Genomic DNA, 18,251 nt, shown 5'->3' with positions numbered 1-18,251 from the left:
TCCTACTTTAGCATACTTCACTACGAGTGCACCATCCCAAACACACGCAAGTAGGCCAGTCTATTTTCCAGCGGAGACGGCCGTGTGCCGTGAGACGTGTCCGGTCCACCGGGAGCCTGAGATTAGAAAAGCCTCAGTTAATGTGATCGCCGTGTGTTTAGACTGAGTCACCGCCGTTTACTGAGTCACGTTCACATTCTGTCCATTTCTCTATGAAATGCAAACAGTAAATGTGACCCTGGACCACAGAACCAGTCATAAAGGTTAAACTGAGGTTTATTCATCATCATCTGAATAAATCATCTTTCCATTGATGTATGGTTTCTTATGATAGGACAATATTTATCTGAGATACAACTATTAGAAAATCTGGAATCTGAGGGAGCAAAAAAATCTAAATATTGAGAAAATCTCCTTTAAAGTTGTTCAAATGAAGTTCTTAGCAATGCATATTACTAATCAAAAATGAAGTTTTGATATATTTACGGTAGGAAATTCCCAAAATATCTTCATTTAGCATGATCTTAATATCCTAATGATTTTTGTCATAAAAGAGAAATGTATAATTTTGACCCAAACAATGTATTGTTGGCTATTGCTACAGATATACCTGTGTTACTCATGACTGCTTCTGTGCTGCAGGGTCACGTGTGGTTTTGTGAGTCTTTAATGTGCGTCACAGATCACTGTAGTGAACTGATGGTCTCTTCTTCTTTACTGCGAGTTACAGCAGCAGCTTGAATGAACATCAGAACTCGAATCAATCATGAATCTTATAATCGATCAGTCAGTGTTTCATCCGTGATCAATGTCACATAACGTCACATTCACCTCAGGAAAGACATTCAAACTAGAAAAAATAAGTAAGACAAATCACCTGCGATAATGAGTGCGATATTGCGTAGCTTGTCAGTGAACTACGGCTCTGTGTAGTAAATACTGCTCCATCTGAAAGCAGCTGATGGAGATTTACTACTAATCACAGAACCAGCTTTACTGACGAGATGAACGTGACAATCACATGCTATTAATGGCACAGTCCTACTCTATAGCAGCCCTAGCGGTCTATCATGAATGATTCTTGACATCTGTGTGTGTGTGTGTGTGTGTGTGTGTGTGTGTGTGTAGGTGGTGTCTCAGAGGATCAGCTCGGTGGATCTGTCCTGCTGTAGTCTGGAGAAGCTGCCTCCTAACCTGCTGTACAGTCAGGATCTGACGCACCTCAACCTCAAACACAACTTCCTTCCTGCAGACCAGACGCTGCTGCAGCTCCAGAGGTTCGTTTGGGAGGGTTTCTGTGAGCGCGTCCATGTTCTGGCATATTTCATCAGACGATCAAGAGTCTTCACTAAAACATGTCAAAATAATAGTTCAGTTAAAGGTTTAACTTAAAGAAATCATGGCAAATATAGTACACTGTTGTAAAGTAGAATTTACTTATAAAGTAGTCAAATTAATAATATTGCAATTAGTGCTGTCAAATCGTTAATCACAATTAATAACATCCAAAATAAAAGTTTGTTTACATAATATATATATGTGTACAGTGTATATTTATTATGTATATATAAATACACACACATGCAGTATATATTTTGAAAATATTTATATGTATTTATAAGTTCTATACATAATTTATATTATATGTAAATATATTCAATATATAAAACATACAATTTTTCTTAAATATATAGATGAATTTGTGTGTATTTATATATACATAATAAATATACACTGTACACATATATATTATGTAAACAAACTTTTATTTTGGATGTTATTAATCGCAATTAATCATTTGACAGCACTAAAATATATTTATTTCATAGGGCACTATTATTGTTAAAGTTTGCTAAGTTAATAAATTGTTACATTTTATTAATTGATTAGATATCCTTTTGATTATTAAAACTGAATTAAATCATTACAACACAATCCCAAAAAAATGAAATTGAAAACATGCAGTTTGGGAAAAAAAATAAAAGGCCTTCTATTTAATCTGTTTAATAATAACACTTGGAAGTATTAAGGACACAAGTGCGGACGCAAGCATGATTGTGTGTCAGCTGTCGCACGCTGATGATGTCATCTCTCAGCAGGTTTTCCCGCCTGCGGAGTCTCAATCTGTCTCATAATCAGCTGGGGAGTTTCCCGCTGCACATCTGCTCCATCAGCACACTGACGGAGGTCAACCTCAGCTGCAACCACCTGACCTCTGTCCACCCCGACGTGGCCAACATGAGCAAGTGAGTGTCACATGATCACGGCTCGTCCAATCAGCCTCCGACTCTCAGGTCGGGTCTTATTCAGCAGACTGTTCTTAGAGAAACTACACCTCTGCAATTACTATAATAATATTAAGTCTAACAATAACAGTCCAGTGAGAGTAATGGCTTATAATAAACAAGTATTCATTTATTTCATCCAAAATACAGCAAAATATATTTTATAATTTTTTTTACAATTTCTGATTATTGTCAGTGTTGAAAACAGGTGTGTACTTTTTTTAAGGATTCTTTGATGAATAGAAAGTTCAAAAGAGCAGCATTTATTTGAAATAGAGATCTTTTGTATTATCTTATGCTACCGTTCAAGAATTAGATTTGTTTTGGAAAGAAATGAAAGAAATTAATGCTTTTATTCATCAAGGTTGCATTAAATTGGGTCATGTGACCCCTGCTGGACAGTGTGCACAGTTTCTCAGTAAGACTGAGTGTGTGTGTGTCAGTCTGCAGACGCTGGTTCTGGACGGGAATCTGCTGAGCTCTCTCCCTGCGGAGCTGGGCCGTCTGCAGCGGCTGGCCTATCTGGGCCTGTCCTTCAATGAGTTCACACAGGTGCCGCCGGTGCTGGAGCGGCTGCCTGCCATCGAGAGGCTCTGCATGGCCGGGAATAAAGTGTGTGCGCTGACGCTACAGGCCTTCCGCCTGCTGACGCTCAAACACGTCGACCTGCGGTGAGAACACACACACACACACAGCAGACAGAGCTGGATCATCAGTGTGCGCTTCACTCCGAGCCGCTGTAACATCCCTCTAACACACAGCCGCAGGTGGCTCTTCTCTTATAGAGAGTAAAACAGCAAAGTTCAGAAAATAATTTGATGTATTTGTTGAATTTAATATGTAATGATGTTTACTTGATCAAAATCAGTCAAGATTTGACACTGATGCAGCAGCTGAACAATTCCACTAAAAGAGCTTTTACTGGATAAAACACTAAACTATCAACCAGACGACAGAAGACATGAGGAGACCGAGTGAGAATCAGGTGTAACAGCAAAGACTGAGCATTTAGAGAAAACATATATCTGTGACCCTGGAGCACAAAAGCAGTCATCAGTAACACAGGTATATCTGTAGCAATAGCCAACAATACATTGTATGGATCAAAATTATACATTTCTCTTTTATGACAAAAATCATTAGGATATTAAGATCATGTTCCATCAAGATATTTAGTAAATTTCATACCGTAAATATATCAAAACTTCATTTTTGATTAGTAATATGCATTGCTAAGAACTTCATTTGAACAACTTTAAAGGAGATTTTCTCAATATTTAGATTTTTTTGCTCCCTCAGATTCCAGATTTTCAAATAGTTGTATCTCAGACAAATATTGTCCTATCATAACAAACCATACATCAATGGAAAGACTATTTATTTATTTATTCATTTATTTATAAAAACTTGACCCTTATGACTGGTCTTGATCCAGTAGCTGTCTAGTGTTGGTGAAGTGTCTGTGTGTATAGTGAATGCAGTGAGCTGTCTCTGCAGTCTGAATCGGATATCATCTGTGCTGCTGGACGAGCCGGAGTTTCTGCGTCATGTGACACAGCTGGATCTGCGGGACAACCATCTGACCGAGCTGGACGCATCCATCTTCCCGCGGCTGGAGGTGCTGCACTGTCAGAGGAACCGCATCTGGCGTCTGCGTCTGCGTGGCTGTGCGCTCAAGGCCCTCTATGCCTCCAGCAACGGTACAGACACAGCAGCACTGCTCACTCACACACACACACACACACACACACACACACACATTCACACTCACACACTCTCACTCACTCACTCACTCACACTCACTCACACTCACTCACACTCACACACTCTCACTCACACACTCACACTCACTCACACACATTCACACTCACACACTCTCACTCACACACTCACTCTCACACTCACTCTCACACTCACTCACACTCACACACTCTCACTCACACACTCACTCTCACACACACTCTCACACTCACTCACACTCACACACTCTCACTCACACTCACACACTCACACTCACTCACACACATTCACACTCACACACTCTCACTCACACACTCACTCTCACACTCACTCTCACACTCACACACTCTCACTCACTCACTCACACACTCACTCACACACTCACTCACACACTCACTCACACACACTCTCACTCACTCACTCACTCACTCACACTCTCTCTCACTCACTCACACACTCACTCACACACTCACTCACACACACTCTCACTCACTCACTCACTCACTCACTCACACTCTCACTCACTCACACTCTCACTCACTCACTCACACACTCACTCTCACTCACACACACTCACTCACACACTTACTCACACACTCTCACTCACTCACACTCACTCACACACTCACTCACTCACTCTCACACTCACTCACACACTCACACACTCACTCACACACACACACACACTCACACACTCACTCACACACTCACTCACTCACACACTCTCACACTCGCTCACTCACACACTCGCTCACTCGCTCACTCACTCACTCGCTCACTCGCTCACTCACTCACACACTCACTCACTCACTCACACACTCACTCACTCACACACTCTCACACTCGCTCACTCACACACTCGCTCACACACTCGCTCACTCACACTCACACACTCTCACACTCGCTCACTCACACACTCTCACACTCGCTCACTCACACACTCACACGCTCACTCACTCACTCACACACTCACTCACTCACACTCACTCACTCACTCACACACTCACACACTCGCTCACTCACACACTCACACGCTCACTCACTCACTCACACACTCACTCACTCACTCACACTCACTCACTCACTCACTCACTCACACACACACACTCACACACACACATACACACACACACAGAGCAGCCTCGCCTCCACTGATGCCTCTCTTTCTGTCCCCAGAGCTGCAGGAGCTCGACGTGAGTCCCGCCGCTGCCAGCCTCACATACCTGGACATCTCCAGGTGCGTGTGACATCATAAGATGTGAAATCACTGCAGAACGACACACACATGACACCTGCGTCTCGTCTGCTCTCTCGCAGGAACTGCATGAAGGCTCTTCCTGATTGGCTGAGTGACAGCAAGAAGCTGGAGGTTCTAGACGTCAGTCACAATCACATCACTGAACTTCCTCCGTGGTGAGTGTGTGTGTGTGTACTTGTTTATGCTACATTGTAAGGACCAAATATGTTCAAGTATAGTAAAACCCAAAATGTCTGACATTGTGGGGAGCGGCCTGCGGTTCTCACGAGGGAACAAATAGATTAATAATAGTAAAGAGTAAAATAGGGTTGGGTTAGGGGATGGAAAATATTGTTTGGTCAATATAAAAGTTATAGAAGTCTATGGAAAGTCTTCACAATTAACAGAAACAAGTGTGTGTGAGAGAGAGAGAGAGTGTGTGTGTGTGTGTGTGTATGAGAGAGAGAAAGTATGAGTTTTGTTTCTGTGTGTGTTTGTGTCTCTGTGTGTGCGTGTGTGTGTGAGAGAGAGTGTGTGTGTGTTTGTGTCTCTGTGTGTGTGTGTGTGTGTGTGTGTGAGAGAGAGTGAGTGTGTGTATCGATATATTCTTTATAAGCGATACGATAGAAGGCAATACTGTTTATATTGATATACAGTAGGTTGAAACGAGTTCATCTGAGAATATAGCGGAGGACACAGACTCAGCTGCTGCGGAGAAAGTGCATTATACAGTTAGTTCTAAACATGTGACAAACTTTATATGAAGGGCTTTAAATAAACTGGTAAGATATAGCAGCCTACAGTTTATAGTTTGAGTTTAAAGCGGCTCTGAGAGAAAGGCTGTGTGCCGCTGTTTAATGTGTTTGAGGTGTGCTGTTTTCTCAAACGCAGAACTTCATTTCACAGGTATATTCTCCATCTGTACATGTTAGAAAGCCATGGGAATATTTCCATCTTGCTGTCAGAAGTGCATGAGCCTTCTGCTTTGAGATTCTCTGCTAAACTTCACAGACTTCATTTAGAACGAGCGCCGCCGCCAGACAGACAGCGCAATAATTCTGACTAAAATATACATTTTGCTGAAATATTTGTAGTTAATAAACACATGACACATATAGAATTGTATACCTGCATGTAAGTGTATTTGTATGATAGCACTAACTGTACAGTGTAATGGGTAATCAAAACAGCCTTTTTAATCAATTAGTCTGTGCTGTTTTATTATTTTCATTTTTAGTTTAGTAAATTTAACTTCTGCTTTAAAAGTATTATTTTTGTTTTTATATTGCAATGTTATGTTAGAATGTAATGTGATTTTAACCCTTTTTAAACATAATATATGCCTATGGTTACATTCACTTTTTTATTCACTTATTTGTTGAATCCAAATACAAAAGTGTATAAATACAGAGAGATATACCGTATACCACAAATCAGCCAAAAAATACAGAGATATGAATTTTTTCTCATATCGCCCAGCCCTACTTTAAACACAAACACCTTACTGCATTTACACTGATTTATTTAGAAGATGTTTTTATGCAAAACAAGGAATACAAAAGAGTGATTGATCAGGTTACTGTCAGTTATTTTGTCCTATAAATGTAAGAAATGTCATTACCCACCTCTCATGGAGGATTTCACTTAAATATGGTGAATGAAATGATGTTCATCGGTGTGTGTTTGACAGGCTGCTGTGCAGTGGGAGTCTGAGGAAGATCCTGGCGGGTCATAATCAGCTGAAGCGTCTGCCGGAGCGAGTGGAGCGTCCAGCGGTGGAGGTGCTGGACATACAGCACAATCATCTCACCGAGCTTCCCTGCAACCTCTTCCTCAAATCAGAGAGGTCAGACAGACACACACACACACACACACACACACTGAAACACGTCACAGCTGTGAGCTGCCACGTCATAAACATGATCCTGAAAGCAATATCATATAAATGTTTTTACTGTCACTTTTGATCAATTTAATGCATCCTTGATGGAAAAAAAAGAATTTGTTAAAACTTGCAGACCCCAAACATTTGAATGGAAGTGTAATAATAAGTAAATGAGCAGAGTCTTGCAGAAGTCATTAGTCGTCATTAATAGATGTATTGCAGTATTAATGGTTTAGGATTCTGTTATCAAGAGTTGAAGTTTGTTGAATGTTAATGTGGTATTTAATTCTGAGTGAGACAGCCTCTGTCTCTGCTGACTCTGAACACGGTGTGGTTTGTCTTCAGTCTGCGGTGTCTGAACGCATCGGCCAATAAGCTGGAGAATCTGCCGGCGTCCAGCCTATCAGAGGAGAGCAGCAGCGTCCTGCAGGAGCTCTACCTGACCAACAACCACCTGACCGACAGGTGTGTGCCGCAGCTGACAGGACACACACACCTGCGGATCCTGCACATGGCCTACAACCACCTGCAGACCTTCCCAGCCAGGTAACAGCATGATCCAGGAATTACTGTCCACTGGAGGAATGACCAGTCTTTGCTCTGAACTCTACACCTGTGTTTAGCACAAGCTGGAAATCATGACACACTTGCATTCTGACTTCAGCACACAGAGCATATTATTTAGTGGAAAGAAGACATTAATGAAAACTCTCTCTACCGTTATGTAAACATGTGTGAAGACATTAGTATGTTTCCATCAATTACATTTCACAAATTCAAAATAAAAGTCCAAACCCTCGCTTTGTTTTCACATTTTTATGTTCTCATAAAAATAGGACCTTCTTTATTCAATACAGTTTGACCAGGATAAAATAAGGATTTGATTTTAATAATTAATAATATCATGATGTACTGATGATTGATTAATTTGACTAACTTTAATGACACCCCGCTTGATATTACAATATTAAGATGAAATATAATTTTGTGGGCTGATGTTTTGTAGACAGCGTGTGTGTGTGTGTGGTTTGTCACTTCAGTGTTAATCGAGTCAGCAGCTGAATACAGGAACATGGACGTTTCTGAATGAATATATTCATCAGATCAATGTTCTGTGTGTTCTGCAGTAAAATGGCCAAGCTGGAGGAGCTAGAGGAGCTGGACCTGAGTGGGAACAGGCTGAAGGCGGTGCCCACCACCATCATGAACTGCAGACGCATGCACACACTAGCGGCTCACTCCAACTGCATCGAGGTCTTCCCCGAGGTCCTGCAGCTCCTGGAGATGAAGGTCACATCACACACTCACACACACTCATACATGCACACACAAACACACACACATGCACACACACACTCACACTCATACATGCACACACGCTCACACAAACACACACACATGCACACACACACACACGCTCACTCACACTCACACTCATACACACACTCATACATGCACACACACACACACACACGCTCACACAAACACACACACATGCGTATTCCATCATAAACAGTCAACACGGCCACAGAATGTTCAGTTCAACACTGATAAAAACCAGCAGAAGAACTTCAGTAATTGTGTAAAGAAAGCTGTTTTCAATTTTCTTCACATTACTTTATTTCCGTTGACAGAACTGTTTTTAATTCGCTAGTTTCTGTGAGTGTTTTAGTACTGTCCTGTGCTGTGTGATGTTTAATATGCTGTAATGTAAATGATGTTATGGATTTTTATTCATATGTTTCTGTGTGTGTGTAGTGTGTGGATCTGAGCTGTAATGAGCTGAGTGAGATCACTTTACCGGACAGTCTACCTCCTAAACTTCAAGAGCTGGATCTGACGGGAAACCTGCGCCTGAATCTGGACCACAAGACCCTCGAGCAGCTCAAGTAAGAGCACGTGTTCATGCCTTACACTTCTGACAATTCTTTTCCTTAAAATGAGTGTCATATTAACACATTCTTCCGTATCATTAATTACAAAAATGATGCACAAAAATAATAATGCTAAAAAAAAAGCAATAAGGGATTTTCCTACAGGTGTAAAAACAGGTTATGCTCTGCGCAGTCGAATGAATAGGTTACAAAATGTTACGAAATAAAATTTTAAAACGTTATATCAAGCCATTTCTTCTAATATTTGTTCAATGCTTTCCATATAATCTGATATAATAATGTCTTCATTTGGCCCAGTGTTATTTTAGTATCTTTGAGATACAATTATAGTTTTTAAATGTTTTTTCTTTTTATTTTATTTATTTTAAGGTTTTTGTAATTTAGTTGTTTTTTTGAGATTTTTTTATTTTTAATTTATGTCATGTCTATATAGTTTTTATTAATGTTTGTTTTAGTTCTGGTTCTTTTTTATATCAATTTAAACTAAACTAAAATGAGATAAAAGCTGAAATAAAAAGTGATCTGTTTTTCCAAAATACATTCTCACCTCATCATGTGCCAACAAAGGCTCTCGGTAAAACTCTTCAGTTTGGTTTTGGTGGCTTGAAACAAAAAATTCCTCAAAGTTATCAGCCACTGGGTTTGTAATGCTTTGTTTATTTGCCAAAGCCGTTTTACTCGCTTGTAAAGTGTATTGGACCATGCTTCTGTATATGTGTGCCATTCAATAACACTTGATGTCTTCCACATGTTTTCAGTAACATCCGCTGTTTCCGGATCGACCCGCCCCCCTCCTCGTTCTCAGCCAATGAGGGGGCAGGAGGGCCGGCTGTCTGGAGCCACGGCTTCACCGAAGCCTCGGGCGTCAAAAACAAGTGAGTGTGCTGTGGACCCGAGCGCTCGAGCTGGTGTGTGGCGGTCAGTGACCGTGTGTGTTTGTGTTGCGCAGACTGTGTGTGGCGGCGCTGTCGGTGAACAGCTTCTGCGGCAGCAGAGAAGCTCTGTACGGCGTGTTTGACGGCGACAGGAACATGGAGGTGCCGTATTTACTGCAGTGCACCATGAACGACATACTGGCCGAGGAGCTTCACAGGACCAAGAGCGAGGAAGACTACATGACCAACACCTTCCTCGTCATGCAGAGGTAATGCACACACAGTTAGTGCTGAGGATTGGTATAGAAAAACATTTGATGCATACTAAATACTAGGGCAGTTGATTTAACACAACATTTTGTGCAATTAAATAAAATTTAGGTGTTAAAATGACTAACACATTTAGCCCCGTTCAGACCTGTCCGTCATCTTTTATTGATGCAGCGTCTGATGAACATGATGCAGGATGACTGACTGTGTGATGAAGCCTATTAGAACAGTCATATAAACCTAAAATTCAAGAAATGAGCGCCAAAAAAACACCCTCTTTATATTTCTATCATATGGTATAATTTAGCAATATCACACCAGCAAGTGCGCTGATTTTCCCCAATGCAAATGTGATTCTGATTTGGTACAACGGTTCAATAAACAACACTATATTGTCAGTTTTTTTCAATTTTGCAAACAAAGATTTCCAAACAAAGTCAAGTGAGTCAATGATTCAGTGACTCGTTCATAAAGATAAAGTGAGTCAATGATTCAGTGATTTAAAATCACCTGCTCAGTTTCTGAATGAATCGGCTGTTTGAACTGGTTGAGTGAATGATTCAGTGACTCGGTGACTTGCCAACACCTACTGGCGCTTTTAGTTTCATATTTGAAGCATCATTTATTAAATTGTTTTAGTTGTTTCATATTTATTTATTTTTTAAATCCCATTAATGCCCATTTAATATCATTATTTGTGCAATGTTGAATCAATATATTTCTTCTAAAGCAAACTTTTGTAATATTTATTCAATGCTTTTTTCATTTAACACAATGACTTTGTTTTTGTTAATTTATGTGCGATTTAATTTGCACTTAATTTGATTAATTTATCGGCACATCATTAAAAGTTTTAATCGCTCAATAGCCGTACTGAATAGGCCTGATTGTTTGCTCTGGGTTGAACAGGAAGTTGGGCACCACAGGGCAGAAGCTGGGCGGCTCGGCGGCGCTCTGTCACATCCGGCACGACCCTACCGACCCCGCTGGCTGCTTCACCCTCACTGCCGCTAATGTGGGCAAGTGTCAGGCGGTGCTGTGCCGCGACGGCAAGGCGCTCCCGCTGTCACTGCTGTACAACATCAGCATCAAGGAGGAATACAACCGCGTTCAGCAGCATAAAGCCATCATCACTGAGGTACCAGAAACACGGAGGTCAACATGAGATGAACATTCACTGTGTTCCTGATCTGATTGTGTGCACCTTATTCCAAAGAAGCAGAAAACCTCTCGTTCATCAAAGTGTGATAACTTCAACTATTAGTTCATCTTAACCAATAGCTGTTTCGTCACTGTTTGAGACTGCCGTTCTGGGATTGCACCAGTAGTTAATGCAGTAAATTAATGCTGTTTAAATAACACTAGATTATTTTTGTACTTAAATATTATCAATATTTGAATTATATTTAATTTTAAAGGCATAATTTCAGTTTGGGGGGAAAAAGCTTTTGGCTTCTCTCTTGAGGCCACAAGAGGGGCGCATCAAGCAAAATATTACTAATGCACGTCTCCTCAAAGCAATAAAATAATGACTATCTTTGAAAAAAGTGCATAATGTTTCTGAACCATATATAAGTTTAAGCTTAAACAATTAGAAACAAAACAGCTTCATGTATGTATAGTTTAATACAAAGGACCGAAAACCAGTCACAAAGAGTACAAAGGTTTTTAGTTTAAATTCAACAAATATTCAAAATTCAATTTTTATATTTTTTTAGATTGGAAAATAACATTACTATTGGGGCAGGTGGAGGCTTGCATTCAGCTCTGACTCTATTCTCATATGAAACCTCCATTTTTCATCACATTAAAGGCCCATCCTACAGTTTTATTAGTTAAAGTGAATCACGTCAAGAAAATGAATTAACATTTCATGTTGACTTTCAGGTGGATTCTGCTTGTCTGTTGCTTTTATAGAAGTTAAACAGATCGTTCACCCAACAAAATGCTTGTGCAGCACAAGTGATATTTGAAGAATATTTCAGCTCAATAGTCAATGGGGTCCAACAGTTTCAGGCTAGCGACAAAGGACAAAAAGTAGTGTGTTTTAAAAGATATGATTTTTTGAGCAAAGACTGAAATAGTATTGTTTAATTTAATGTTACATGCCATTTCTTTGTAATTATTTGTGAAATTCACCAGAAAAGCAGTTGTTTTTTCTCAGTGTAGTTTGTTTATCTTGGAGCTTGACACTGTTGGACCTCAGTGACTGTTTGTTCACGGCTCAACTATTCTTCAAATCTTCTTTGGTTTCACACGAGTAAGCCAATTCAGGTTTGAGGCTGGAAGTTGGGGTGAACCATCCCTTTAAAGGAGTCATGACATGGATTTTGTATTATTTTAAAATGTTTCTTGAGGCTTACCTATAATGTTAATAACGTTTTTTGCACAAAAAAAAACAGACAAATAAATATGTGGAAAAATGATTATTTTCCACCCTCATTCTGACCCCCTCTCTAAAACAAGCTGTTTTAAGGGGCGGGTCCTTTAAGGCTTGTCAGTAATCAGCCACTGTTATGATCGAAATATAATGGTGATTTCCAGACAAGGCGATATGAAATCATTTACTTACGGTTTGTGATGCAGCTGCAGTCAGATCTAGTACCACTTCATGCCATTAAAATAAACTATCCACTTGTTCCTTACGCTGAGATACTTCTGATATCTGTACAAAGATGTGAACGAGCTGCTTAAACCAAACACGTCAAAGCGAACATTCTTCCACTGCATTTGTCCTGATGACAGACTCGAGTGTGGACTGTGTCAGAAAGTGAACGCGCATCTGTATACTGTATCCAGTGTAGACAAGCGGCAGTGATTCTAATTTCTGTTCGCTTTTGACGCGACACTGGCATTCAGCGTGATCAGGTGTCATCCGTTAGCAACTGAACGCCAGTGGGCGGGGCCTATGGTGATAAGAAAACTGTTCGTCAATGTCTTGCTCTGGAGGCGGAGTTTATGCAAACGACTGCCCCCAGGTGACGTCAGCTTGCCCCTCAGATCCAAAACGAGATGTTTTCTGAGGTTTTTGTTGATTATGATGGGGAAACTTGCTATTGTATTACACTGTGTCCTAACCACACGTGACGCAACACGCAATAAAAGGTGCGCTTCCAGAGAGAGCCTGCCCACACATGCTTTTGACTGGCTGTGATATTTGATTGATTCTGTCACGTCACGTCTGGTGTGGACAGCCAAATTGCTTGTCGCTGGAATCTTGTCATGTCGTGTGTAGTTAGGACACTATGTTAAAGGGATAGTTCACCCAAAAATGAAAATTAATTACTCACCCTCATGTTGTTCCAAACCCGTAAGACCTTTGTTCATCTTCGGAACACAAATTAAGATTTTTTTATGGAATCTGAGAGCTCTCTGACCCTCCATAGACAGCAATGATATTACCACGATCAATGCAGAGAAATATAGCAAGGACATTGGTTAAATAGTCCACGTGACATCAGGGGTTCAACCGTAATTTTCCGAAGCTACAAGAATACTTTTGTGCGCAATAATTGTTTCATGTCATGACCCCCTTTACTCACATGAACTTAGTCTTTGAATGTTATTGTTGTATTAGAATAACAATTACTGACCACTATGTACGCCACTACGGCAAATTCTCCTTCTCCAACAGGATAACAAAGTGAACGGCGTAACTGACTCCACACGCATCATGGGCTACTCATTCCTCTACCCGGCGGTCTTGCCTCGGCCATACGTCACCACGCTCCCGCTGACCCCCAGAGATGAGTTCTTCATCCTGGGCAGCAGGGGTCTGTTCGAAGTCTTGGACCCTAGCGAGGCGGTGGAAGCCATACGGAAGGTGCCCGACGCGCTGGCGGCTGCCAAGAAGCTGTGCACGCTAGCGCAGTCGTACGGTTGCACCGACAGCCTCAGCGCCGTGGTGGTGCAGCTCAATGTAGCAGAAGACTGCTGTTGCTGCTTCTGCGCCGAGCCCGGCTCCGGAAACATGCATGCGCCTCCGAGCCCCGGGCCTGGGCTGTTTCCGCCCTCCACCGCTGCCATGCCCCCCTCCTCCTGCAGTGAGATCAGCTCCGAGGTCAGTGCATCCGAGATGAGCTCCGAAGTGGGATCTACGGCATCCTCGGACGAGCCCCCACTCCTGCTGCAAGAGGCCCAGCTCCACCTTCATCCGCAGAGCCACCCCAACCCACGCCTCCCCTGCTGCTCGCTCCACCTCGCTCCCAACTCCGGAAGCCCCTTCCAGAGGCAGCTGTCCAGCGCCACCTTCTCCAGTGCGCTCTCGGACAATGGCTTGGACAGCGAGGATGAGGAGCCCATCGCAGGAGTCTTTTCCAACGGCAGTCGGGTGGAAGTGGAGGCCGACATCCACTCTCTGCTCCCTTTGCCTCCGCCTCCTCCACCCTGCACCCCAGAAACCCCGGAGAAGCTTCCGGAGGAGGCCGGGAACCTTGTGGGAGCAGATGCTTGGAGCAAGACCTTGGGGAAGCGGAGGGGAAACGGCTCAGTGGCGCCACAAGAGCAGAGCCACAACTTGATTGAAGTGGCGACTGAAGCTCCTTCTAAGAAACCTGGGGGTTACTTCACGGCGCCCGCTCAACCCGACCCAGATGACCAGCTCATCATTCCTCCGGAGCTGGAGGAGGAGGTGAAGGAGATCATGAAACAACATCAGCAAGACCAACAGAAGCCGGCCAAGAGTGAGCGACCTGCGGACTACTACGACACGCCACTCTGAAGTCGCTGCATTCTGTCGTTAACTACTCAGCCTGATGACTTTAATCCAGTTCTTGAAAGTGCAGTCTGTCATCCAATACTAAATCGATTCTTGCACTAATGCCACAAAAATCAGAAACACTTGCAATGACATGAGGCAGAGTAAATGAAGACAGAATGCACTCAATACAGAGGAGTATCTTATGCTCACAGCTACACTGACCTATGGTGCCACTCCCTGCAAAATCTACCAGGATCTCAACCAATCCTCCAACGGCAGTCCAGGTGGAAGTGGAAGCTGACATCCACTGTCTGCTCCCCTTGCCTCTTTCACCTTCACCCTGCACCCCAGAAACCCCGGAGAAGCTTCCAGAGGAGGTCGGGAACGGATGCTTGGAGCAAGACCTTGGGGAAGCGGAAGGGAAACTTGCAGGAGCAGAGCCACAACTTGATTGAGGTGGCGACTGAAGCTCCTTCTAAGAAACCTGGGGGTTACTTCACGGCGCCCACTCAACCTGACCCAGACAACCAGCTCATCCGGTGAAGGAGATCATGAAACAACATCAGCAGGATCAACAGAAGCCGGCCAAGAGCGAGCGACCTGCGGACTACTACGACACGCCACTCTGAAGTCTCTGCATTCTGCCGTCATCTACTCAGCCTGATCTTGTTGGCTTTAATCCACAGTTCTTGAACTTAGTGCTGTCGATTTTAACTAGTCAACTTAAAAACATAACTACAACATGATTCAAGTAACATTCACTTTCTTACAAACTTGCAAAATCATTAATTTTAAAGAAAGTTCTTAATTTCAACTCAAAAGATCAAGGCAATTCAAATCAGGGCTGTCAAAATGACTGAAAAGCTAAATTCTAATTTGTTCTTAAATATTATCAATATTCAAATTTAAAAGTAATAATTTTAGTTTGGGGGGAAAACGTTTTTGGCTTCTCTCCTGAGGCCACAAGAGGGGCGCATTGAGCAAAATATTACTAATGCACGTTTCTTCAAAGCAATAAAATAACATAACTGTGAAAAAAGTGCATAATGTTTAAAAAAAGTCTATAAGCCAAATATAATTAATTGGTGTAAACAATTAGAAACAAAACCGCATAATGTATGTATGTTTAACACAAAGGGCTGAAAGCCACTCACACGGAGTACTTTTTACATTTAAAAACATGAGATGTAGTGAGAAGGCCAAAAACAATGCCAGAAAGTCTCGAGACATGTTTTTTAAACGTTGAACTTACATTAATTTTATATGGCTTTCTAAACATGCAGCTCTCTCGTGTGAGATGCGAGTGCAACGGTGATAGATGTCTCTATAGAAAAATATGCGTTCTGTGAACGGCTTGGTTTCAGTTTTAACGTAAACAATATCTTCTCTGTATTACTGTTCTCTCTTTCCGCAATAATTTGATTGAACAACGTAACATCGCTGCATCTAGTGGGTTCAGCGGGATAGATACACCTACATCGTCATCGCATCTCGTGCGCCACTGATAAGGCTGCCCGATGCACACCTAAAATTCGAATGCAACATTTTTGCATTTGAATGTAGATTTTCATTTGAAATTTGACGAATAATCGAAATTCGAATTTTTATTTTATTTTATTTGCTCTAATTCAAATAAAAATTATTCAAAGTATATCAGTGTTAGTAGGCAATTATTAACAGTAATAGAAGCAGCTTTCACTCTGTCGGCATCATGCAAACATCAAATGATCAGGCATGCAGTAGTAGTTCTGCACAGGTTTCTGCTTTTCCAGTGTTTTTCTATGTAAACGTGTGCGACGGACGCATTTGACCTTTGCTCTCGCGTCTTTAGCGTTATGCATGTGAAACGGTGCTCTAAAAATGTGGCGCTCGTGTTAAAAGAAGTTCAACTCGCATCTCATAACCTTGTGTTTTTGATGTTGAACTGCAGCGTCTCGTGTTTTTTAGCACAGAAACGCATTGTGTGTGAATAGCTGCGATATGTTGTACGTTACACTCCTTCAAAGAGCGCGACATGTTGGTGCTTTATAAGCTGCTTTCGTCATGCGCTCACATCAGCTGTTAGCATTGACACATTGTCAGTGTGTCTAATTGTAACGTTTACTAATGTTTTTATTAAAAACTGATTCCTCATAAAATCGTGGCAAAACATTACATTTGAATTAATTGATAAATTCAGAAAAATCGCCCATTCTTTCGCCCAAAACTAAAGCCTTTCTTGCACAAATGCCGCTATTTTGGAGTGAATGAGAAACACATGCAACATCATGAGGCTGAGTAAATGAAGACTGAATGTGGACTATCTTCTGCAGTCAATTAATATGAAGCTGTTGACGCCACTTCCCACAAAATTCATCTGGATCTCAACCGATCCCTTTAAGAGAAGGCCAGCCCAACCGCGCTCTATCGTGCCTCGGCGTTAAAGCGATTCACTAGAGTTTGAAGAGCAGTTCACTACTGATCACTGACTGTTGAACTTTTATTTACCTTAAACCGATACCTATATAATTCAACACTAGTATTGCGACGTTAACTGTCATGACCAATGATGAGACTCTGGACATTTTGATTTTGTTTTTTAGTTACCATATCTTTTTATGCGAGAGAAGCTACAACAGACTTTAAGTTGATTTAAAATCAGAAGATTGCGTTGACGTTGATTGTGTTGTACGGTACACACTAGTAATACCACGCTTAACTGTTGTAGATAGGGCACTTAAAGTAATACTGTATCTCTTCAGTAAATCAAGGCTTCACGCCTGTATAAAAACTAGAAATTTAGTGGAAATTTTAAAGACTAACTCCTAGGAGTTGCTTACTCTTTTATGGTGACTTCGTCACTTTTTACTAATCTTCTCTGCGAGAAATGGTGATTTTTTTTTTTTTTTTTTTTTTTTTTTTCCTCTTTCCAATGATTGTAAATAAGAAAAATATTGTATACCAATGCTTTTTAAGGGAACTGTGTGTCTAGAACGAGATGACCCTTTATGCATACATGCCAATAGATGTATATGTACCAGAAGCATATACACACACACCACCTGTAAATGAACTGTGCTTTTGCCCAGTGCTGTCGTCACTCGCTGATCAATGAGCCACACGCACACACACTCTCTCACACACACACACACACACTCACACACTCACTCACTCACTCACTCACACACACACACACACTCACACCCACACACACACTCACACACACACACACACTCATCCGCTCCTCACACCAGCATGACTGTCAAGTCCTGTAATGCAAAACAGTATATCTGTAAGGAATTATCCTTCAACCAACCACACAAACAGTTCCTGGTTTTGTTATAATAAATCTTAAATTTATGACTCTAAAGTAGCTGTTCTTGTGG

General features: G+C 41.5%; 1 protein-coding gene across 2 annotated transcripts in view; it reads left to right on the top strand.

Moving 5' to 3' along the window:
* Window positions 1-18,225, top strand: part of LOC306881374 (PH domain leucine-rich repeat-containing protein phosphatase 1-like) — a 33,613-nt gene extending 15,388 nt beyond the window's left edge. The window contains exons 4-17 of one of the 2 annotated variants that reach the window (XM_079435457.1): window positions 1,129-1,277; window positions 2,100-2,246; window positions 2,729-2,956; window positions 3,783-3,985; window positions 5,202-5,262; window positions 5,343-5,438; window positions 6,953-7,108; window positions 7,493-7,693; window positions 8,275-8,437; window positions 8,906-9,036; window positions 9,801-9,917; window positions 9,992-10,186; window positions 11,097-11,325; window positions 13,822-18,225. In XM_079435457.1, coding sequence (XP_079291583.1) covers window positions 1,129-1,277; window positions 2,100-2,246; window positions 2,729-2,956; window positions 3,783-3,985; window positions 5,202-5,262; window positions 5,343-5,438; window positions 6,953-7,108; window positions 7,493-7,693; window positions 8,275-8,437; window positions 8,906-9,036; window positions 9,801-9,917; window positions 9,992-10,186; window positions 11,097-11,325; window positions 13,822-14,907 — 3,162 coding nt within the window. In that variant the 3' untranslated portion in view covers window positions 14,908-18,225. Of the gene's footprint in view, window positions 1-1,128; window positions 1,278-2,096; window positions 2,247-2,728; window positions 2,957-3,782; window positions 3,986-5,201; window positions 5,263-5,342; window positions 5,439-6,952; window positions 7,109-7,492; window positions 7,694-8,274; window positions 8,438-8,905; window positions 9,037-9,800; window positions 9,918-9,991; window positions 10,187-11,096; window positions 11,326-13,821 lie in introns of both variants that reach the window. The other variant, XM_079435456.1, reaches the window with a different exon arrangement.
* The last annotated feature ends 26 nt before the right edge of the window (window positions 18,226-18,251 follow it).

Source organism: Barbus barbus (genome assembly GCF_936440315.1).
Source record: "Barbus barbus genome assembly, chromosome: 15".
Taxonomy (NCBI): Eukaryota; Metazoa; Chordata; class Actinopteri; order Cypriniformes; family Cyprinidae; genus Barbus; species Barbus barbus.
The sequence above is the reverse complement of the archived record's forward strand: the minus strand, read 5'-3'. Positions and strand labels throughout refer to the sequence as shown.